Source organism: Paroedura picta, chromosome 2 (assembly GCF_049243985.1).
Source record: "Paroedura picta isolate Pp20150507F chromosome 2, Ppicta_v3.0, whole genome shotgun sequence".
In the NCBI taxonomy this organism is placed as follows: domain Eukaryota; kingdom Metazoa; phylum Chordata; class Lepidosauria; order Squamata; family Gekkonidae; genus Paroedura; species Paroedura picta.
Window position 1 is genome coordinate 112,153,763 of NC_135370.1, and position 24,245 is coordinate 112,178,007.

At 41.8% G+C, this 24,245-nt stretch overlaps 1 protein-coding gene across 5 annotated transcripts in view; it reads left to right on the top strand.

Moving 5' to 3' along the window:
- ANO1 (anoctamin 1) overlaps window positions 1-24,245 on the top strand; it is a 188,621-nt gene that overhangs the window by 130,615 nt on the left and 33,761 nt on the right. For 2 of the 5 annotated variants that reach the window (XM_077322083.1, XM_077322085.1), the window contains exons 13-15: window positions 15,039-15,121; window positions 20,333-20,344; window positions 21,177-21,248. In XM_077322083.1, coding sequence (XP_077178198.1) covers window positions 15,039-15,121; window positions 20,333-20,344; window positions 21,177-21,248 — 167 coding nt within the window. The remainder of the gene's footprint in view (window positions 1-15,038; window positions 15,122-20,332; window positions 20,345-21,176; window positions 21,249-24,245) is intronic. The other 3 variants (XM_077322084.1, XM_077322086.1, XM_077322088.1) reach the window with 2 other exon arrangements.

The following is a 24,245-nucleotide window of genomic DNA, read 5'->3' on the forward strand; positions in this document are numbered from 1 at the left end:
AGAGCTTTCTTCACATACTTCTTGCACTCTTATCACATGATATTTTCTCTCTCATCCCAAGATGAAGTAACTAAAGATACAAATATAAGCAATTCAAAAATTATAATTATTTTCAATCAAAAGTGAACTGACTCCAGAGTTGCTTCCTAGGACCTGATTCACACACTTGATTCCAAGGTAGCACATTTTCCTAATTAATTATTAATGGTTTCTTCTATGTGGAAATCTCAGTTTTCCACATAAATGGTTCTCCAAAGAGACCCCAAGATCATTGCGCTCTGCTTCTATTGTGTCAGTCCCATCTGAGACCTCCTTCAGATAAGCTTTGAGACTCCATGTAGTAAAACGTTGGGTACAAAACCCTCAGCTCTTATTATTTTAAATAGAGATATATGTAAGGAAGAAATTGTGCAATCCTCTCTTTTGCCTCATGTGCTTGTTAGGAAAATACCATATGCCACAGCTCCCCACAATTTGCCTTTCTCCCAGAGTTAGGATATATAATATATAGTCATGGTAAAGGAGAGGGCTCTAATTTCAGAACAAGCAATTGCCATGCAATTTGTTCCAAGCTGAGTGACTCATACCTGCTCCTGTGTCCTTGGAGAGGAAACCTTACATTCACATTAGTACTCTGCTGGGGGCAGGACCAAAGATAATTAGAAGGAAAGTCTATCCCAAGTACAGCAAATTAGCACTCCACTTATAAAAGTGTACAAAGCCACACTTTTCTAAGGGGTGCTGTAGCTTTCCCATGTAGACTAAGAAAAATAAGTATATTTATTATAACTGTACACAGGTGCCTGTCTTAGGAAAACATCGGCTTGGGGGAAAAATGTGTGAAATAGCCCTCTTTTACCATTCATGGGCTTCTGTCTCTTCTGTCTGAATATAGTTTCTTCCCCATTGTTTCTCTCAGATGTACTCATCACTTCAAGGAACAATGTGAGAATCATCCCATGGTGGTTTCTCACTAATACCTCCAGGATACATTACAAGTGTACTTTAGATCAGGGGTAGTCAACCTGTGGTCCTCCAGAAGTTCATGGACTACAATCCCATGAGCCCCTGCCAGCGTTTGCTGGCAGGGGCTCATGGGAATTGTAGTCCATGAACATCTGGAGGACCACAGGTTGACTACCCCTGCTTTAGATGACATGGGCTATCTATCAACTATACATTATGGCTTAGTTCCTCCCTCAAATGGATGTTAATTCTAAGAAGCTGTACAATTTACAGTTCCAGAGCTGTGTGTGTGTGATGTACAAACTCATGTCTTGTGAAAACTTTGAGACAAGAAAAAAACTGTTTGAGTAGACAGCTTGGCTCCTCTCTTGGCAGCTGTATGGTATTGCCCGCTTAACGCTATACATTATTTCTTTCTATACAGTTTCTGAATTTGGATACTGAGTTGCATATTTCAGTTGTGCAGCAGTTTCTGTTATAGATTTTTCAGATAGGCATTATAAAAAATTGTGAGCTTTTAGTGCTGACTCTGCAAAAGATTTTTTAAAGGAGATTAAAAATTGCATCTGGGCCAAACTTGATTTTGAGTGTAATAGTAGATATTGAGGGTAATAGTAGATATTACCAATAACTTGAGAGAGGGAGATAGTGATCTAGTTGTAAGTCTCCAAAAGACTTAATAACTTTACCATATATTAACAAAATGATACTAGATTTGTCCAATATTAGCCATATAAAAGACTGGCCTGCAATTTTAATATTAGGGCTGCCTTACTTTGTTAGTTGTACCTTGGTCAAATTTCTGTTCACTGCTAACCCAGTTTCTTTCTAGATTCTTCTGGTAGCTAGAATTGTGGGGCAGTGTGCATTTTGGCTACAAAGATGGTGTGAGCCCAAAACATTTTAGTCAGAAATAGAATGAGATAAAGCTTTTTCTGTCTGAGCCCACATAAGGGCCCACAGAGTTTAGAGGGGGCTCTTGCCAGTTATTTTGCTGCTGCTATTAGAAAGGCCATATAATAGGCCCTTAAATGAATCCAATGGTATATTTTTGCTAACAGAGGATTCATTCCATGTATCTAAGGAAGCAGGCTCTAGTCCCTGAAAATTTATGCTAGAATAAAAATGTGCTAGTCTTTAAGGAGCCACAGACCTGTTTTGTTTATACTGCTCTGTTGGCTTTTTAGTGCAAACAAAGTGTTACCATTGTAAAAAAAAAGTTATCAGAGCATTACTGTGTATGAAAACATAATGAAATATAAAATGCTATTCAGCTTGCTTGGTGGACTCTGAGAGCATTTCCACACCCCTTAAATATAGTGAAATACTTACCTTAGGTAGTTGTTATATTCCGGCCCCTCCACATGACGTCACCAACATGCAGCATCTGAGCAGTAGCCGGCTGGCTACATTCTCCATTTTAAAGCGCTAGTTGATGAATCCCAAAAAGTGGATTCATCAACCTATTTAGCACTAGCTAAGGGGGAGAAACCAGCAAGTCCCCACAGCACAGGTGGGGCAGTGGTGGCAGGGGGCTTCCCCGGGCTGGCGGTTCAATTTGCCGGCACTGCTGGCAGAGGTGAGGCAGTGGCCCAGCTGCAGGCTGCATGCTCTGGGCCAGCGGGTGTGGGTGAGTGGAGGGGGCCAGCTGGCTAAGTTGGGGGGAGCGCAATTCTGCTGTGGCTGCTCCTGAAGGCTTCTGCCGGCCACCAGCCACCGCTTGTGTGAGAGCAGCGTCTCCTTCTCTGGAGAGTTGCTCATTGTGCCCGCAGGGAGCCCCCACAGCCTGGGTGGTGGCAGAAGACTCACCCAGGCTAGCCACTCATCCTGCCCATGCTGCTGGTGGAGGGGAGGTGGCGGCCCAGCTGCAGGCTGCCTGCTCGAGGTGGGCAACCAAGGGTGGGTGGAGGGGGCAGGGTGCCCTGCTGCTGGAGTCAGGGAAAGTCAGCGGCATGGCGTGTCCCACTCAGCAGCTCAACTTGCGGGGCAGGGAATTTCTTTTTTTTAAAGGCTAACAACCATGAGCAACTAATAGGTGCAGGCAATGCTATAAATAAAGGAATAAAGGTGGGCAGTCATAAAGCACTATGTATCTATGGTTAGATGCATAGATGTTTAAATAGAGAATTATGAATTTTTTTAAAAGGGAGGATCGGTTGCCTGGCTTGATTGACAGGCAAAGTGCTGGTGGGGTAGAAAGGGAGCCTTTCTCGCATCTCTGCCAGAATCGTGGAGCTTGATGTTGCTTCTCCTGACCAGCCCAGTCTTCCTCCTCCTCTCCTCCTCTCCTCCCCTTCCCACTGCCTGATGCAAACTCTGAAGAAATAATGCCTTCCTTTCCTGAGTCCTCATGCACTCTATCACACACACACACACATACACACACACACAAACATGAGGGCACACTAAACTTGGGTAGGAAGCAAGTTGAGGCACACAGCAGAGGCAAGATGGAGAAGATCTCAACAACCCCTTCCCCAATACAGACAATTCGCCCCCCAAGCTGCCATTTTCTCTTGCCATTGCCTTATCAAGTCCCCCCTCCCCGTTAACACACATGCACACAACATGCCAAAGGAGACAATGAGTAAAAAAATGGAGAAAGGAGATTGGTTGCCTGGCTTGATTGACAGGTGGAAGAGAGCCACATATAAACCATGCTGCTCTCTTCCGCCATTTCAAGCAGGCCATGTGGTGTGGGAGAAGCGTGAAAAAGTGGCAGAGAAGTACAGGAAAAAGGTGTGGAGGGGCCAGGAGAGAGAAATGGTCTGTACATGTATCAGTTATACATACCAGTCTCAAACCTTCCCCGTACATAGCACATGATACTTGATATTATCCAGTTTGCTAATATGTAAAATTCTGTTAAGATCATTGCCATCTGGAAAACTTTTTCATTTTTGATGACACTAGTTATGTCATGTGATAAGAAAAGTACAGATCAAGCTTCTATATGCTCAGCTACATAGAGAATCAGTTGTTTTTATAAGATAAAGTTAACTGAAAGTAGCCTCTGAAGGAGTTCAGGGTCTGAACTACATCTGACTACATCTTTTTTTTACAAATGCTAACTCACATCTACATATTTCATTCATATTGGGAATAGCAGGTTGGAATGTAACAGAGAATGATAGATTCAGGGTTTTACTTTTAATTCATTTCACAGCAAAGTCAAAGGAGAAAGGAAGACAAATCTGAGCCAAACAGCTTATGCCATGAGATTAATGATTTGTCATCATGAAGAGTGACTTGTCCCATTACATGTATTGAGAAATATGATATACAACTCCAAGCACTGCGTCATGTCAGAGACTTCAGATATTCTCATCTCATCATGCAAGAAATCAAATATCTCTCCTCTCCCTTTCACCACCTCTTTCTCCTGTCCCTTCAGCAGCTCCCATGATGGTACTTTGTAAACAGCACACACACGTCTGGATCTGTTTCTGCTCTTCAAATATCCTATAAACTTTGTTTTAACTAATGATACTTTCCAAAGTACAGTATCACACTGGAAGTCCCCTGTCTTTGAATATTGTACTATGATACAGACATATGGACAGCTGGCTTTCTTTGAAGTGTCATGTGATTCATCAGTAAGGTCATTGACTTGCAGAAAGAATATCCTCTCCATAATCAGGGAGAGTGGTTAGATAAGTAATCTTTAAAAAGGACAAATTGTTTTGTTAAGCACTGTCTTTGACCACTTAAGAGTTTCAGATTTGATTGTTCAGTTCAGGCGTTTAGGCAGGTAGGAAGGAAGATGCTAATTCAGTAATTGAGCACCTATTCTGAGTCCCTAAGACATTTCCAAGGACTGTGCAAAAAGGATTTGTTAGAGAAGTATCACATCTAGTTACGTATGACTCTAATAAATGTCCTGAATTCTCCTTACCATATACCTATTTTTCAACTGTGGGAAGATCTGCAAATAACAGTCTATGGATCAGGCCCACACTAAAAGAAATTAGATTTTACTTACCAGGTTTGCAGAAAAATCTGAAAACTGTAGAATATTATAGTTGGGGATTTAAATCCTCCCCCCTCCCCCCAAAAAACAAACAAAAGCATTGTCTGCAGTGAGGGGGGGGGAGCCATGGCTAGTGACTCTGGGAGCAGTGCCTGGCCCACTGACATCAATGTTAGGGGATAGGAGCTGCACCAGGCTCAGTGGCGGAAACTGCGAGGGTGAAGGGGCTTGGGGAGCAGTAGTACACCCAGCAGGGCAGGCCTAGAGTTGCACTGGACTTCATGGTGGTGGTGGGGAGCTTGGGAGGGGGAGTGGCACCATGTTCACCAGCAGAAAATGTGAAGGTAGATGGGTTTCAGGAGCTATAGCAGGTCCAGTGGCGTAAACCTGGAGTGGCATTAGGCTCACCAACATCAATGTCAGTGCAAGGGGTAGAGAGAGGGTAGCAGCCCAGCAGGAGAGGCTGGAAATCCCACCAGAGCTGCCACAGTGGGGATATCTCTTGCTTCCCTTAACTGACACTAAGTTAAATGGGGAAAGGGGATTCCTCACACGGACACACACAAAAATCAGGGGTCCTCACTTCTCTATATACTAACAACCAAGTTGGCCAAATCTGGTGACTAGAGCTATGAGCTGGCAAGACAGTTCTTTCTACAAACCAGAAAAGTGGGGGTATCTCTTTTCAATAAAGCATTAATGAGACATTATTTATCAGGTGATAATATAACTTTTTAAAGGATGACCCTATTTGAAAGATTTAGGAGAGTTTTTACAACCTGAAAGTATTTATTAAGGAATTTAGAAACAACTTTTGGGGGGAGGGGCTGTTTGAAGATAAGAGAAAGAGAAATGGGCTGAAACCATTAATTAGAACCAGGATGTGTATGGAGCATCAATTAATTATTGTCAGCATTTCATAGTTAAGAAGAGTATATCTGCCTATCACTTTCTGATACAGATATATGTCTCCCCAGGAATTAAACCCAAACAAATGGTAATCATGGTAATCATATAGACTACGCTTGTTGATTTGATTTGATTTATTGTGCCTCAGGACAGTTATCCTGGGGTGGTGTACAACAGTTTAAAATCAGTAGGACAGCTGTTGGCATCCTTCTATTCCCAAGTCCGATCTATCCAAGGTGTTCTGAGGGGGGTATTTGTCAATCAACCTTATTATGCTGCTGTATTCTAATTTGCAGTTGACCCTCTCCCTTTATGCATGAACTGGTAACTTCCATTTCAGTGTATCTGAAGAAATGTGAATGCACGTGAAAGCTTATACCTTGAATAAAACTGTGCTAGTCTGGCAGAGAAGTACAGGAAAAAGGTGTGGAGGGGCCAGGAGAGAGAAATGGTCTGTACATGTATCAGTTATACATACCAGTCTCAAACCTTCCCCGTACATAGCACATGATACTTGATATTATCCAGTTTGCTAATATGTAAAATTCTGTTAAGATCATTGCCATCTGGAAAACTTTTTCATTTTTGATGACACTAGTTATGTCATGTGATAAGAAAAGTACAGATCAAGCTTCTATATGCTCAGCTACATAGAGAATCAGTTGTTTTTATAAGATAAAGTTAACTGAAAGTAGCCTCTGAAGGAGTTCAGGGTCTGAACTACATCTGACTACATCTTTTTTTTACAAATGCTAACTCACATCTACATATTTCATTCATATTGGGAATAGCAGGTTGGAATGTAACAGAGAATGATAGATTCAGGGTTTTACTTTTAATTCATTTCACAGCAAAGTCAAAGGAGAAAGGAAGACAAATCTGAGCCAAACAGCTTATGCCATGAGATTAATGATTTGTCATCATGAAGAGTGACTTGTCCCATTACATGTATTGAGAAATATGATATACAACTCCAAGCACTGCGTCATGTCAGAGACTTCAGATATTCTCATCTCATCATGCAAGAAATCAAATATCTCTCCTCTCCCTTTCACCACCTCTTTCTCCTGTCCCTTCAGCAGCTCCCATGATGGTACTTTGTAAACAGCACACACACGTCTGGATCTGTTTCTGCTCTTCAAATATCCTATAAACTTTGTTTTAACTAATGATACTTTCCAAAGTACAGTATCACACTGGAAGTCCCCTGTCTTTGAATATTGTACTATGATACAGACATATGGACAGCTGGCTTTCTTTGAAGTGTCATGTGATTCATCAGTAAGGTCATTGACTTGCAGAAAGAATATCCTCTCCATAATCAGGGAGAGTGGTTAGATAAGTAATCTTTAAAAAGGACAAATTGTTTTGTTAAGCACTGTCTTTGACCACTTAAGAGTTTCAGATTTGATTGTTCAGTTCAGGCGTTTAGGCAGGTAGGAAGGAAGATGCTAATTCAGTAATTGAGCACCTATTCTGAGTCCCTAAGACATTTCCAAGGACTGTGCAAAAAGGATTTGTTAGAGAAGTATCACATCTAGTTACGTATGACTCTAATAAATGTCCTGAATTCTCCTTACCATATACCTATTTTTCAACTGTGGGAAGATCTGCAAATAACAGTCTATGGATCAGGCCCACACTAAAAGAAATTAGATTTTACTTACCAGGTTTGCAGAAAAATCTGAAAACTGTAGAATATTATAGTTGGGGATTTAAATCCTCCCCCCTCCCCCCAAAAAACAAACAAAAGCATTGTCTGCAGTGAGGGGGGGGGAGCCATGGCTAGTGACTCTGGGAGCAGTGCCTGGCCCACTGACATCAATGTTAGGGGATAGGAGCTGCACCAGGCTCAGTGGCGGAAACTGCGAGGGTGAAGGGGCTTGGGGAGCAGTAGTACACCCAGCAGGGCAGGCCTAGAGTTGCACTGGACTTCATGGTGGTGGTGGGGAGCTTGGGAGGGGGAGTGGCACCATGTTCACCAGCAGAAAATGTGAAGGTAGATGGGTTTCAGGAGCTATAGCAGGTCCAGTGGCGTAAACCTGGAGTGGCATTAGGCTCACCAACATCAATGTCAGTGCAAGGGGTAGAGAGAGGGTAGCAGCCCAGCAGGAGAGGCTGGAAATCCCACCAGAGCTGCCACAGTGGGGATATCTCTTGCTTCCCTTAACTGACACTAAGTTAAATGGGGAAAGGGGATTCCTCACACGGACACACACAAAAATCAGGGGTCCTCACTTCTCTATATACTAACAACCAAGTTGGCCAAATCTGGTGACTAGAGCTATGAGCTGGCAAGACAGTTCTTTCTACAAACCAGAAAAGTGGGGGTATCTCTTTTCAATAAAGCATTAATGAGACATTATTTATCAGGTGATACTGATGCATGTGGATCAACTGCCAAGAAAATCAGTAGTAAGTCAAGCATGTAGACAAACCCCTAGTATGAATGGATCTGGGATGTTAAATTGTCAAGGGACTACTGAAAAATATGTCACCTAACAGGCAAAACCCTTTTTGTGACTGCGTTTTAGAAGTCAGTGACCTAAATATGGTAACCAGTTGACCTAGATGGAACTTAGCAGATGCAATGGTGGCAGAGAAGTAAGCATCCTTCACTGCTATCACCACCATCTCGTAGGTCTTGAAATTGGCTTTGTAGCATGCTGTACCAGATACAACATGAGAATCCACCAACTATGCTCTAGTTGTCTCCTCAGCCCCTTTCGCTTTCTCAAGGCTAAGTATGGGGATGTAACCCTCCAAGAGATGGGAAGAAGACACTGTGGAGCAGCTGCATCACAAACTGCTGGAGCCTTTCATTATAGGTCTCTGTCAATGCCTCAGTATCATTGCTTCCAAGGTTCTTAAAACCCTTTTGGCCAATGTGGTTGTGCTTCTAGTTTCCCTCACTTGCACCATTATAATATTTGGAAGGATACATTTTCTCTTCCCCACAAACATCTTCCAAATTTTCAGCAGACTCTAGTCCTCTGTTTTACAACTTTTGCTGAAACCAAGCATGCTAAAAATATTTCCTCATGTTGTTTGTTTCTTTAATGAAAGCTGAGATTCTCAAGATTAGGCATTTCCCACATTTTGTATCTTTTCTCCAGATTTGTGTACTAAAAATATTTTCTCATACTGTTTTTTGTTTCTTTAATGAAAGTTGAGATTCTTAGGATTAAACATTTGCCACCAGCTTTTGTGCCTTGACATAAATATACTTTGACATTTTGACCCTTTTCCTCCTCCCTTGCCCCTCCTTAGCCAAGTGACAGTGAAGAGAATTCTCTCAAAGCTCTACACATTTATTTTTCACTTTATGTTGTTTTGGAGTGAACAGCCTTTTTCTGTCTTGTTACTTTGATTAATGCACTGGTTATATTCATGCTAGTCAAGTTCTGTATTTCCCTGCCTTCCCAAAATAAGTCCATGGGTACATTCACATATACATAGTGCTAAATGAGTTATTTCTGCCTTGCATAGAAAGGGAGCCATGTCATTTCAAAATATTTTAAACATGGCGGTTCAACCATATACCAAGCATCTACTTGAATCCTGCAACAAATCTGTTCTGATGGAAAGGATTTCAGTCAGCAGAATGGGGTTTCCTCCCCTCCCTCCCTTCCTGGTAGAGTGTAAAGTGATCCCCAAATCCTGCTTCTGGAGTACATGGGAGAGTAGCAGTGTGCAGCAGAAAGGGGAATTGGTGAATTTTGGCTCCTTCTATTTAGAGGAAATCTTCCACCCAATTTAAACTAGTTTAAGGTTATACAAGGAGAAAGTAGTTTTCAGAGTACATGCATAACTAAAATGCCAATTCCAGCAGCCCAACTAAGTAAATTACATTTTGTATTCTAGGCATGAAAATCCTAGTCCTCATTATTCCTAATCCTTTAAATTTGTTCCTCATGTTACCCTATGGCAAATTCACACCCCCAGAGCTAAAGATGTCTCCTTATACGCATGTTGCTTTAGACTGGCCTGGGTTGAAAACAGTTTGTTTTTTAGTTCTGCTTTGGAAAAAAACAACAACCCTGCTTCATGGGATTGCTGTGGAGATCAAAATGGAGGGAAACCCATGTAGTCCACCCTTGGTCCTTGAGAAAACAGCCTTCTAAAGATGTATAGAGTCTTGGTAGGGAGGAAATTGGCCTTGGAGAGCCCGTTTGGTATAGTGGTTAGGAGTATGGACTTCTAATCTGGCATGCTGGGTTCGGTTATGCACTCTCCCACATGCAGCCAGCTGGGTGACCTTGAGCTTGCCACAGCACTGATAAATTTGTTCTGACCAAGCAGTGATATTAGAGCTCTCTCAGCCTCACCCACCCCACAGGATGTCTATTGTGGGGAGAAGAAAGGGAAGGTGACTCTAAGCCGTTTTGAGACTCCTTTGGGCAGAGAAAAGCGGCATATAATAACCAACTCTTCTTCCTCATGTGCATCTTCCCAGGCAATTTCCCCATACACAGCCTTTCTCCCATAATCTGGGGGAAAGGAGGCTGAATGTCTCATGACTCCAACACCACCATCACCCCAAGCAACCGGCTGGCTGCTTGCCTTGCTTCAATAACTGCCAGTGGCGGCTGGTTCAGAGCTTGTGCCTGTTCTTTAATCTCTACTGCCAAAATTAGGGGCTTTAAAAATATATCTGTGCATGTATCAAGGTCCCTTTGTACCTTTCCTGACTTTTTCCATGGCCCTTTTTTAGTATGTAGCACATCTACGACAGCTTGGTGTAGTGGTTAAGAGTGGCGGCTTCTTATCTGGGAAGCTGGGTTTGATTCCCTGCTCCTCCACATGCAGCCAGCTGGTGACCTTGGGCTAGTCACAGTCCTGTCAGAGCTGGTATCACAGAGCAGTCTCTCAGAGCTCTCAGCCCCACGTAGAAGAAGAAGAAGAAGAAGAAGAAGAAGAAGAAGAAGAAGAAGAAGAAGAAGAAGAAGAAGAAGAAGAAGAAGAAGAAGAAGAAGAAGAAGAAGAAGAAGAAGAAGAAGAAGAAGAAGAAGAAGAAGAAGAAGAAGAAGAAGAAGAAGAAGAAGAAGAAGAAGAAGAAGAAGAAGAAGAGTTGGTTCTTATATGCCACTTTTCTCTACCCGAAGGATGCTCAAAGTGGCTTACAGTTGCCTTCCCTTTCCTCTCCCCACAACAGACACCCTATGAGGTGGGTGAGGCTGAGAGAGCCCTGATATCAATGCTCAGTCAGAACAGTTTTATCACTGCTGTGGTGAGTCCACGGTCACCCAGCTGGCTGCATGTGGAGGAGTGGGGAATCGAACCCGGCATGCCAGATTAGAAGTCCGCACTCCTAACCACTACACCAAACTGGCAAACCTTCACCCCAGGGTATCTGTTGTGGAGAGAGGAAGGGAAGGCAATTGTAAGCTTCTTTGAGACTCCTTCAGGTAGTGAAAAGTGGGGTGTAAAAACCAACTCTTCTTCTTCTTCATCATCTATATGCAGGATGCATCTTTACTAGTCAGGAGAATGATACTTGCATTTTTGTTAATGCTGTAAAACAGAGTTTCCAGCAGAAGAGGGGTTTCCTTTATTTTCCACAATTCTCAACATGTGCTTTACATTCAACAGGTGTGAAGAGCACCAAACAAGCTCTCAGAGGGCCAGAGAGAATATGAAGAGAGCTATATTGAGGATCATGATGTTACATATAATTAAGATATCAATTTACAAAACCCATTTCAGATTTAAAACCTAGGAGATATAAAACAGATAAGTAGATCTGAATAATATATATATATATAGAAACAGTGCGTGCTAAAAAACCATTGGCAAACTCCCATTGTTGCTACATAATTTAGATATGCAGGGACCTTGCCTAGTTTTTCCCATTTTCCCTGTCTCCAGAGGTTTGGTGAAGCCCACAGTACAGCTTGTTGATCACATCTGTTAACAGTCACTTCAGAACAATTCTCATGGGGTTACACTTTCTCAGTAAGCTTACATCTCTCCCAGTGACTTATTTACTGTAGATGTGGGCTGTTCCCAGTATTCAAATACACGTCCCCAATGCCTCAGTGCCTAGTAAATTGATGTACACAGGCTGTATTTGTTGCAATTGAGAGTTGTCATTGTATTTCTATACTGTTTCTATACTGAAAATAAACTATGACTGATCTCTGTTTAGGTTCTTTTCCAGCTACCAAGATAAACCTCTTTTCCTTTTTCAACTTTTTTTGCCCAGTTAAGTCTGGATTTCAGATGATTTTATTGATATCAAAATGCCATTAGAATGTTGAGTACCATGGTGCATTGTAAAAATATTTCATAGTGTCAGTGTTTAAGTTTTCGGGTGCAAGCATACATGGAGTTGAAGATAGGGATTAAAACAGATGGAAACATTGGCTTTGATCCCATGGAAGGAGGGAACTATTTTCTCTCATGCCCACAGTCCCTCATGCTGCTAATGGGAGGGGACTCTATACCTCAGAAGCACCATTTTGGAGGGTATTTCAGACTCTGCAAAAGAGGAGGCAGAATGTCTCAGTTTTCTGATGAAAATCCTTTCTATCCACAGAAATCTCAGATGCATGCAAGGTATTATCCTGACGTTCCCAGCAGCTTTCTCAAAATAGGCCACTGTTGATGTTCATCCCCAGAAGCTGCAAAATATTTTTCTTTGCAACACCTATTCTGATTTTACCTTCCTTGATACCCATTTTCAAATCTCTGTTGCATCAATCTCATTTTTCTACCTTATCATAACAGTGTTTTTTAATACGTCTGCCACATACCATTTGGATGGGCTGCACCAGCTGGCTGTCTTTCAGCCTAATAGTTACCTTCTTGGCAAGATAGGCTTCGCTTACTTTCTGCAGTGCCACCATGGCTAATATCTGGAAGCACAATTGATCTTGAAGTCCTACACACTCTTGTGCACTGGGCTCCATCAATTTCTGGTTGTGTTGTTGTTGTTATTGTTAGGTGCGAAGTTGTGTCCGACCCATCACGACCCCATGGACAATGATCCTCCAGGCCTTCCTGTCCTTTACCATTCCCTGGAGTCCATTTAAGTTTGCATCGACTGCTTCAGTGGCTCCATCCAGCCACCTCATTCTCTGTCGTCCCCTTCTTCTTTTGCCCTCAATCGCTCCCAGCATTAGGCTCTTCTCCAGGGAGTCCTTTGTTCTTATGAGGTGGCCAACGTATTTGAGTTTCATCTTCAGGATCTGGCCTTCTAAGGAGCAGTCAGGGCTGATCTCCTCTAGGACTGACCGGTTGTTCACCTTGCAGTCCAAGGGACTCTCAAGAGTCTTCTCCAGCACCAGAGTTCAAAAGCCTCAATTCTTTGACGCTTGGCCTTCCTTATGGTCCAACTTTCACAGCCATACATTGCAACTGGGAATACCATAGCCTTGACTAGACGCACTTTTGTTGGCAGGGTGATGTCTCTGCTTTTTAGGATGCTGTCTAGATTTCCCTGTCTAGATTTGCTATAGCTTTCCTCCCCAGAAGCAAGTATCTTTTAATTTCTTTGCTGCAGTCCATCTACAGTGATCTTGGAGCTCAGGAAAATAAGATCTGTCACTACCTCCATTTATTCCCCATCTATTTGTCAGGAATTGAGAGGGCCAGATGCCATGATCTTTGTTTTCTTGATGTTGAGTTTCAAGCCAACTTTTGCACTCTCCTTCACCTGCATCAAGAAGCTCTTTCGTTCCTCTTCGCTTTCTGCCATTATTAAACACAACTATGTTGTATTAAATATCTTGTTTTAAACAATGAGATAACAGATGTCAATTAAACTAATGTTTCATTGAATATTTTACAACAATTTTATATATAACAAAATGATCGTTCTCATAAAACAGGTTATTATCCCTGAAGTTTGGCATACTTTCTAAAATCAGTGTGTTCTAACCATACCATTGTCATGCCATGGTATGAAAGATGATGCTTGATAGTAGAAGCTGTAACAAAGATCAAGGCAACAGGAGGCCAGCTAAGATCCCTTTTCAGAAAATCAAATCCTAAATGATACAATGAGTAGTTACAAAATTGTAATTCGAGTTAAACATACAAAGACATCATGTTACATTTGTTTTCTTAAGTTAATGTTCAAAGGCATGATACCCCAGGAGGTGGTATCAACCTTCATACAGTCACAAAAATGATCTGTTTTTTGGAAGCTCTGAAAAGAGTATTGAGACATAATGAAGGTGATAAGAATAATATTAATAATGATGGCTTATCTTCTGAATACTGCATCAACAGGCTCTTTAGTTCCTCTTCGCTTTCTGCCATTAGAGTGGTATCATCTGCATATCTGAGGTTGTTGATATTTCTCCCCGCAATCTTGATCCCAATTTGTGACTCCTCTAATCCCGCCCTTCTCATAATGTGCTCCGCATACAAGTTAAATAGGCAAGGTGACAGTATACAGCCTTGCCGAACTCCTTTCTCAATTTTGAACCGATTGCGTCCTGACCTGGCTAAAGAGAATGAATTGTATAGTGTATCTTTGTATGTAAGAGAGGATTGGAATCTAGGTTTTTCACATACAGTCCCAACACTTTGATTGACTGCTGTACTACACTGGCTTTGATGATACAATGGCTGAACAGATATCTATGTTGGCACATCCTGGATCCAAACCTAGCAATTTTTCAATCACTTCATGATGGCTCATATAATTTAACTGATTTGTTGGTTGAGGGTTTTTTTTGGGGGGGGGGATCTGTTCTTTTGAACCCATCCTCACCTCTGCATAATAGGTAAAGTTGAATAACTCAGCCAAGTCTACAAGTAGCCAGAAACACGCATTAAGTAATCCATAATTCAGTTAGGACTCCCATAAACATATACACAGTTGTTTAACCAGAAGAGTATTATTGAATGCAATGGAGGATGTTGTGGATAGATGAGCAACAAGTTAGAAGAGGATTGGCAACTTTTTAATGAACTGGAATGTTTTTTAAGTAGAATTTTAAAGTGTGCAAAAATACAGTGCTTGTCTTGAGCTGAGAGTTCTTGATAACATGCATTATCAAATCCATTACTACTGCTTAATAATTGTTTAACATTAACTGTGTTGCTGTAGTAGCCCATGAATTTTCTTATCCTTCCAGGTTTATACTTTTGCCTGGTTAAAAGTGATGTAGTGAAGCTAAGTAAGTTCATTGTGAAACGTAACTGGTAAAATTAGCCTGCTCTGTTCTTTTTAACTGCCCAGCTGCCACATTCATGGAACACTGGAAGAGAAAACAGATGCGACTGAACTACAGATGGGATCTCACGGGGTTTGAAGAAGAGGAAGTGAGTTCATTTTTTCATATACTATTTTATTGGGGTTTGTGTTTATAGCTACCGTATGAATGGTGTTTTATGTTATTAACCCACTGGAAAGAAAAATCCTGCACATATATAGTTTAAATGTTTGGAAAGGGTGTGCTTGTCTTGTTACCATGGTAGCATCATGTAAGAACTACAAATGAAGGCCACACCTAGTTAGCACTCGTATTAAAACATATATAGTTTAAAAAGGATTCCCTTGATGTAAGAAGCATATTAAGTGAGAAACCATGAAAAGGGCGGAGGGGGACACTGTAAAAACTATGCCTTGAGATCAGTTCTTCCATGTATGAGATGTTGGCAGGCCTGAATATTGTGTTTGTGGCATCTGTTCAAACTCTCTTCTATATAGCTTATATCCAACATGTTTCAGGACAGTAGCTAAAGATGGAAGAGCTGGAGCAATCAAAACATGCAATGTGTTGGCACATTTGAGAAGCAGAATTCCAAGGAAATCACTTATCATTCAAAACCTGCCTTTTAAAAGAGTGCCTGTACAGCAAACACTTGGGTCACTTGGTTTTCTTCTGTAATAAGCCCAGTCCTCTGCATTGCACTCTGATTGCCAAGTTCAGGTTGGGGAATTCCTAGAGATTTGGAATTAGCATTTAGGGAGAGTGGATTTTGAAGCATATAGGGAGCTTAGCAGAAATGTGATGCCATTAAATCTACCCTGTGAGCTGCCATTTTCCCCAGGAGAAGTGATATGTCTAGCCTGTAGATCAGTTGTAATTCTGGGATAACTCTAAGTAGGGTCATCAGACCCAACTCCTCTACTGGACACAGGAGTGCAGTCCCCACTGGGGCTGAGAGATGTAGAGGCACCCTAAATCCAGGCCATTCCTAGAGTATGGCAACTCTAGCAGTAGAGTCGTCTTTCATTGTGTTTTGGAAAGTATGTACAACAGTTTTATTTCAGAGAGCATTTGGCAGACAGGGTAAACTGTTTTGGCTGATTTGGCCACATTTTTAATCCGTGTATTTTTAAAATATCTTTGTGCTTTCCCCCCCAACACTGCTTAAAAGTATGATGAAGATGATATCATCAGTGGCTATTTAGTTTTATTGGCTTACCTTTAGTGCACTGTCTCCAACGTTTTGGAGTCTGGGGCAATGGATATAAGCAGGAAGTGGTTGCCATAGAAGGCAGAGCCAAACACAAAATATCCAAGAGTGAGGTCGTCTAAAACTAATAGTAATCCTTCAGCATTCCATTGTTTTGCAGGATGCCTTTTAAAATGAACATATTATTAAAATATATTCTTGCATACACACAGCTTAGTCATGCTGTAAAGATCCTTGTGCCATGGTGAGAGCTGTTACTGAAGCAGCTTTTAAAAAATCTGCCAATCAGAAGCCTTCCTGGCTTCACCCACTTTCCAAAAACACTTGGCAGGTGGGCACTGTGGCATGCATTGGCACTATATTATTTTAAATGTTTCGATGCTGGCATTTGATATCATTAAAATAAATATTCAAATAAAATAAACCTGTAAAATCAACAATAATACAAATTATGCCAACATATTTAAAATTAATTAACCAAGGAGCAGCAGGAAAAAAGCAGATGTTTGTCCACTGCCAGAAGCCCTGGAAAAAGCAAATGCCTTGACTTGGAGCCTAGTCAGAAGAACGCATTACAAGTTTAAAAGAATCAGGGAATTCCATAGGTATGGTGAGACAACAAACCGTTGTGAAAGGCCTGAGTAGTCCCACAGTCCTTAAAATACTCCAGTCAGATCATTGAGGTCTTTAAAAACAAGAGCCAACACTTTCGAGTTCTGGCTAGAAACATGTTGCCAGCCATTTAATTGATCAACATGCAGATAATTAAATTGAATTAAACTGTTACACATTGAGTTAACGGTGTAATCCTAAGAACACTTTCCTGGGAGGAAGCCCTATTGAAAAACTTTGATTAGACTTGATTCATCAGTGTTTTCTGTTTACAATCCAAACTGACAAGATTCAGGGCAGAAATGGCAAACCACTCAAAAATTTACTTGGTGGTGAGGAGCATGCTCTCTCAAACAGGTGTCCGAACAAAGAACTGCACTGGATCCAAGAGCTGGACGAAGTGATGAAAGAAATTTTGTAGATACCGCAATGGCTGTTTATTACAGTCAAGAAAGGTTTATTGTCCTCGTATGAACTGAAGGATCTCCTCCTATTCTGAGACATCATGGATTTACAAAAACTAGTTATTAATACAAATTTATTTTAACGGTAGGGTTTGCTCCTACTTTAAACTACAACTTTTGTAGTGTTCATTCAGTGTGGGTTCTTTTTCCCCCCACTCAACAAAAGGAGCTGCCACAATCAAAAGAAGGGGGATATATAACCCTTTCTTAGTGGCATGGTTTTCTTCTCCGAATCATCTCCCTCCCAGAAAACTGATCACTCCATCCGTTTTTCTTGTGAGGAAGAAATTGCTGCTCTACATCTTTTCACTCCCTCCTTCAGCCCCCCCCCCGGGATATAATCAACCTCTCCCTTTCAACCAGAGAATTCCCAGAGGGGCTGAAGGAGGGAGTGGCTCAGCCTCTGCTGAAGAAACCATCCTTGGATCTGCAGGAGGCGGCAAATTACCGCCCTGTCTCACACTTAGTGTTTCTAGGGAAGGGGGTGGAAAGAGCTGCTGCAGACCAACTGACAGCATTCCTGGAAGAAGTTTCAGTCTTAGACCAAGCCCAGTCAGGTTTCTGGCCTGGCCATGGGGTTTAGACAGGATTGGTTGCCCTGATGGACGACCTCCACCATAAGCTTGACCAAGGTAGGTCAGTGCTGCTAATACTACTCGATCTCCCAGCAGCGTTTGACGCAGTAGATCACAAGCTGCTAGCTCGCTGCCTCACTGATGCCAGAATATGAGAAACAACCCTTCAGTGGCTGATCTCTTTCTTTTGGGATTGCGAACAGAGCATTGCTGTCAACTCCCAAGTGGGGTGCCTCAAGAAACAGTTCTCTTCCCAATCCTATTCAACATCTTTGTGTCCTCCTGCCCAGCTGATATGGAGGTTCGGACTGGGATGCCATCAGGACACTGAAGACATCCAGCTTTTTCTCATGATGGATGGCCATCCTGACTCACCAGACTCATTAGCCAAATGCCTGGAAGCAGTGACAAGCTGGCTTAAGTGGAGCCGTCTGAAGTGTAATCCTTCAAAGACGGAAGTCCTGTGGTTTGGTAGGAAAGGGCCAAGCGAGGAAGTGCAACTGCCCAACCTGGATGGGGTGCAACTGTCGGTTGTACACTTAACCAGGAACTTGGTGTTATCTTTGATACTTTCTTCTCCATCGAGGAACAGAGTATCTCAGCTGGCATTCTTCCATCTACATCAAACGTCAACTGGTGCAGATTGCAGCAGCCAGGATTCTTATGGAAACACCTTGGAGGGCCCACATCTGACCCACATTCCAACAGTTGCACTGGTTACCAGTTGACTACTGGATTAAGCTTAATGTTCTGTTAATCACCTTCAAGGCCATACATCGTCTGGGCCCTGAGTATTTGAGAAACTGCCTCTCTACCTATGCCTCCCCCCCCCCCCAAAGAAAAGTACGTTCCACCAACACCAACAAACTGGTGATTCCTGTCACTAGGGAAGCTTGTTTGTCAACAGCTAGAGCTAGGGCTCCCTTGTTATTGGCCCTCACCTGGTAGAATGAATTCCCAGAAAACATCAAGGCCCTGCCAGAACTACAACAGTTCCACAGGGTCTGCAAAAAGGAGCTCTTCAACCAGAATTTCATTCAAGACAAGTAAACAAGCCACCAACCAGAGCCCCCCACCCCGTCAACTGCACCAACAGAAATCTGAACCATAGTACAGTAAAAAATTGAGTTGCTGATTGTTGAGTATTGATTGTTAAATTATAAACTGTTTTCGATACAAGTTCATTGTTAAATATGTTCTATATTTAAGATGTTTATTGTACCATACTGCTTTATGAAAGTTTACAGTGTAAACTACCCTGAGCTGAAAGGGAGGGCAATATATCCTTATCCATGGTTCCTCCTATATATTTGTGAAACAGCTCAGGGGGTGGAGAGTGTCCTGGCTGTCTGAGATGGAATATGGCCAATCAGGGTGGGGCCAACAAAGCTGTGAGGGCGGCTGCAATAAGGGCAGGGGGGGGAGATTCCTTTCCCTTTGGGCCCAGAGGAAAGTGGTGACGGCGTGGGGGGAGACTCCCTTCCCTTTTCCCAAGTGCGCTCGCTGAGCCCAGCAAACACAGAGGCAGCATTGCCCCCAAGTGCGGCATTTCTAGGCCCGGTGGGAAGGCCCCGGGTGTGCTTCTAAGCCCAAGGGGAAGGCCTGCTTTCCCTCCCTTCCCCTTGGCAGTGGCACAGCCTTCCCCTCAGGCCTAGAAGCACACCCTGGGCCTCTTCTAGGTGTGCTTCTAGGCCTGAGGGAAGAAAGTGGAAGTATTTTCATAAACTGGAAGGATGCAGAAGGGGTATTCACTGTAATCTGGTATTTCAATAACATCCAATTTCTAAGGCCTTGATCCTGTTATGTGCTCATAGACATACCACTGTGCTTTCTGAATAACAATCAGATATCCTAAGACAACTGTTTTTATTTCTGGCACCTTGTTCTTAGCTTACATGATAGTGAAGAGGATTAACTGTATTCTTCTAGTGGCAAATACCTTAGAGGGTTATGTCAAGTGCAGTGATAGCAGCCTGTGACCTGAGATAACTGCTGTTAAGGGAGTGTATTTTATATTTCATCTAACACGCTTTACTCCAGATAATTTGATCCACTGATTAAAGCAGTAAACTTGCACTTAAATCCTGCTGAATTTAAGTAGGTAAATAGTACGGAGGAACTGCTGCACTACAAGTTGCACTGAAATGAATGATGTATGTGCCCATACATACATCACATTCAAGTCTTGTATATATCAGAGGGTTGTGCTACAGAGAATCACATCTCATGAGCCTTGTTTCTTAATTTTGTCAGGGCTGCTTAAATATTTAAAATCCGCCTGAATCTTCTTGTGATAAAATGTTTTATTATGTCCTCAATATAAATACAAAGGAGACAATTTCCCCAGAGATACAACTGTGCATGAATGAAATAGTTGTATCCATCGCACAATTCTGCAACCGTGAAGTGACTTTAATTTTTTGTTTTTTGTTTTTTGTGTTTTATATGGTTCCCTGAAGGAGGCAGTCAAGGTTTGGATTTTTTTTTTGTAAATTCTCTCTTTTTATCTGTCTAATGGTGAAAGATACTTTTTGATCTCACCTCATTCTTTTTTCCCAGCATCTGGTTTCCTTTAGAGCTTTCCTTTAGAGCTTCCACTGCAATGATTGTTTCTTCCTTTATATATCCCAGTGATGGGACTTTTCATAACCATTCCCATCTCCATCTAATGCATTTTTGAAGGTGCTTTCCAAATCTTTGGCTGTCCTGTTCCTTCAACTTCTTATTGTTTTCCTCATTTTTTGAGTGTGTTTGGATAGTCTGAAATTCAGACTTTTGAGAAAACAGATCAGGATAATGTATAGAAGGAATATCTTAGATATCAACAAATTCAATGTTTCAGCTGAGATCAACTTGTTAGATCCCCAAGAATTATGGTTAATGTTTTCTGTTTTAACATCAGCCTACAGACAAAACTTTACAAATGGGCTGTCTCTACAGTACCCAAAATAAAACATTTGAGTTTAAACTGTTGCAGGGTTGTACCTATGTAGATTATGGTGACCAGGATCCTGCCTTTTCCCTACAAAGTGTGATGAAGCTGCTATGCTGAAGTCTGATGCTTAGGCTGACAGCAGCTACTGCCCTAGCAACAGACCTGGGGCCTCACAATTGGCACAAGGGCATCTGGTGATAGCTTTAGCTGTTTAGCTGCATTAGGGTAGATTGATATTTGAAACATATTTTAATGACTTATTGCAAGAACTTTAAATCAGAGCAGAAAGTTGATTTATTTTTATTCTTCTGCCTTTGTACTGGTAGTCAATGGGTTTCACAGCTCATTTGAGTATATGACATTTGCAGGATCACCCAAGGGCTGAGTATGAAGCTAAAGTATTAGAAAAGTCACTAAGAAAAGAATACAGAACTAAAGAGGTAAGTTAACATTTTTTTATTTATAGTGAAGGGATTTCTGTTTATAATAATGTCATAGCATAACATGAACGATTTCTGTGACCATGCCTTACTTAATCTGATGTACACACCAAAATGAAAGGTAGAAGTACAAGGGACAGTTAGAAATAGGAGTGGAGATGTGGAGAGCTACAATAATAGATGCTTAATCAGGGACAAAGTAGCTCCTTTGACATCATACAAGTATGGGTTTCCTCACAAAAATAGTGACTATGTTAACTGCTGCAGGCTCCCAGTAATTTCTTACATGTTTACTCAATAGAAAGTGTCACTGAATTAAGGAGGACTTACTTCCAAGTAAGTGCATAACATACGAGTTACCAGAACAGTGAGACAGGTAATTTATTCAAAGCTGGTTGAGGCCAGGCAGTTGTAGAAGCCTTATAGAAATGGTGTCATGTATCTGGATAGAAATGGTTTAAACGAACTTAGACTACATGGTTCTCTAAGTGAGTGCTTGTATTGGTCAGACATACTATAAAGACATGTTCTTCTTGTCCTGCTTTTTAACATTAGTGAGTGCTTTACTTCTTTATTAATTTGTGATGCTATAAAATTCTGATGTGGATTTTATTGCCATATGTACAAATTAACATGCTACCCATGTGCAGATGGTTTATCATGTGTTCAAATTTATCTGTGTATAGTTTCATTATCACATATGAATGCTGGAATTTCATGTGAATTAATGTCAGAGAAGTGCCTTTCTCAGAATTTTTAAATGTGAACATGTCCAGGTTTTCTGTTTAATGTGGGCAGAATCTATGGGATAACTAATCAGAGAATAGAGAGATTAAGAATAATACCAAGGACTAATCCAAACTTTATGCAGGAAACCCATACTTGCCCTTGCAAATATACGGCTGTTTGCCCTGCAGTAGAAATAGTCCATTTATATTATTTCCCATTAGGACAAACAGCAATATGCATGTTTCCACTAGGAAACCATTGCATTATACTTCTTTTCCTTCTGTTATTGCTGCTCAGTCATATTAGCAAGGTTTTGTCATTAGTTGCAATAAAATTTAATTTGGACCTGCTGCTCGTGTACACTATGCTTTGGATGGTACTAGCTATGAAAAAAGGGAAAGAACTAGGGAGAGAGAACATGAATTCATTAGTGTTTGAATTTCTAGGGATCCTTGTACACATTTACGAAATGCCCTGGCTGTCAGCACTGGGATACATAGAAAATGACAGAGTTGGAACAGAAATCAGAGTCACCTAGTCCAACCCTTTGCAGAATGCAGGAAACATACAACTACAAGATGATTCCCCCCATCCCCCAAAAATCAGAATCCCTGACCAGTATGGCCTGGAGGAAATTTGCTTCCCAACACCAAAGTAATGATTGGCATTGCCCTGGACATGCAAGAAAGGGCCACAAGAGCCAAGCATGGGCACAATCTCTTCTGCCCACCCACTTACAATCTCATAAATTTGCAGATTGTTTAGCCAAAAATAGTTTTGAAATAATTTAATCCCATTGGTTCTGGTCCAAGTCTCTGGGGCTCCATCATCTAGATTCTATGTGACAGCCCTTCAAGTACTTGAAGATGACTATCATACTACCTCTTAGTTGTCTTTTCTTTGGGCTAAACAGACCAAGGTCTCTCAACCTTTCCTCATATGTCTTAGTCTCCAAAACCCTCACCATTTTACTCACCAAATTACTGAGGCACTCTGCTTTGTCACTCCTCTCTAAGAGGATGATGAACCATTAACAAGCATACTTTGGGTGTGATCTGTCAACCAATTATTGATCCACCTAACAATAATAGGATCCATACCACATTTTAAGAACTTGTCAACAAGAATATTATATGGAACCTTATCAAAAGCCTTACTATAATCAAGGTAAACTATGTCCTTAGCATTCCCTTAACCCAACAAGGTAGCAACTTTCTCAAAAAAAAGAGAGAGAGAGAGAGAGAGAGATAAGGTCAGTCTGACATGACTTGTTCTTAAGAAAACAGTGCTGACTCTTAATAATCACAACCATCTGTTCTAGCTGCTCAAGGACTGACTGTTTGTTTGTTTATTTTATTATATTTATATACCGTCCTGCCCGGACGCTCAAGGTGGTTTACATAAAACATATAAACAATACAAGAAACAATCTATAACATAAATACCCATAACATTAATACTACTAACTGATAATGGTAACAGTGCAAACAGTGCCAACAAGTCCAAGAGCAGAGCGCATTGATGGAGTTCTGGGAGAGAAGGAGCAGGGGCCCTTCAGATGTTGTTGGTTATGCCTGGTTTCAACCAAATGCCTGGTGGAAGAGCTCCTTTTTGCAGGCCCTGTGGGAACTCTTTTAACTCCATCAGGACCCTGATGTCCTCCGGGAGCTCATTCCACCAGGTGGGGGCCAGGACAGAGAATGCTCTGGCCCTGGTTGAGGCCAGTTTGGTGTAGTGGTTAGGAGTGCAGACTTCTAATCTGGCACGCCAGGTTCGATTCCGCACTCCTCCACATGCTGCCAGCTGGGTGACCTTGGGCTCACCACAGCACTGATAAAGCTGTTCTGACCGAGCGGTGATATCAGGGCTCTCTCAGCCTCACCCACCTCACAGGGTGTCTGTTGTGGGGAGAGGAATGGGAAGGTGACTGTAAGCCACTTTGAGCCTCCTTCGGATATAGAAAAGTGGCATATAAGAACCAACTCTTCTTCTTCTTTCTTCTTCTTCTTTAGGGCCAGGGACCATTAGCTGGTTGGTGGTGGCAGAGTGTAGAGCTCTTTGAGGGACATAGGAAGGGAGGCAGTCCCTCAGGTACACCGGGCCCTGACCGCATATGGCCTTGAAGGTAATTTAGCCTGATCTGGAATTTAACTAGCAACCACTGCAGTTGGTGGAGAATGAGCCGGATATGGGACCTCCACAATGTTGTTGTGAGGATCCTGGCCGCTGTGTTTTGGACCAGCTGTAGTTTCCAGGTCAAGGCTAAAG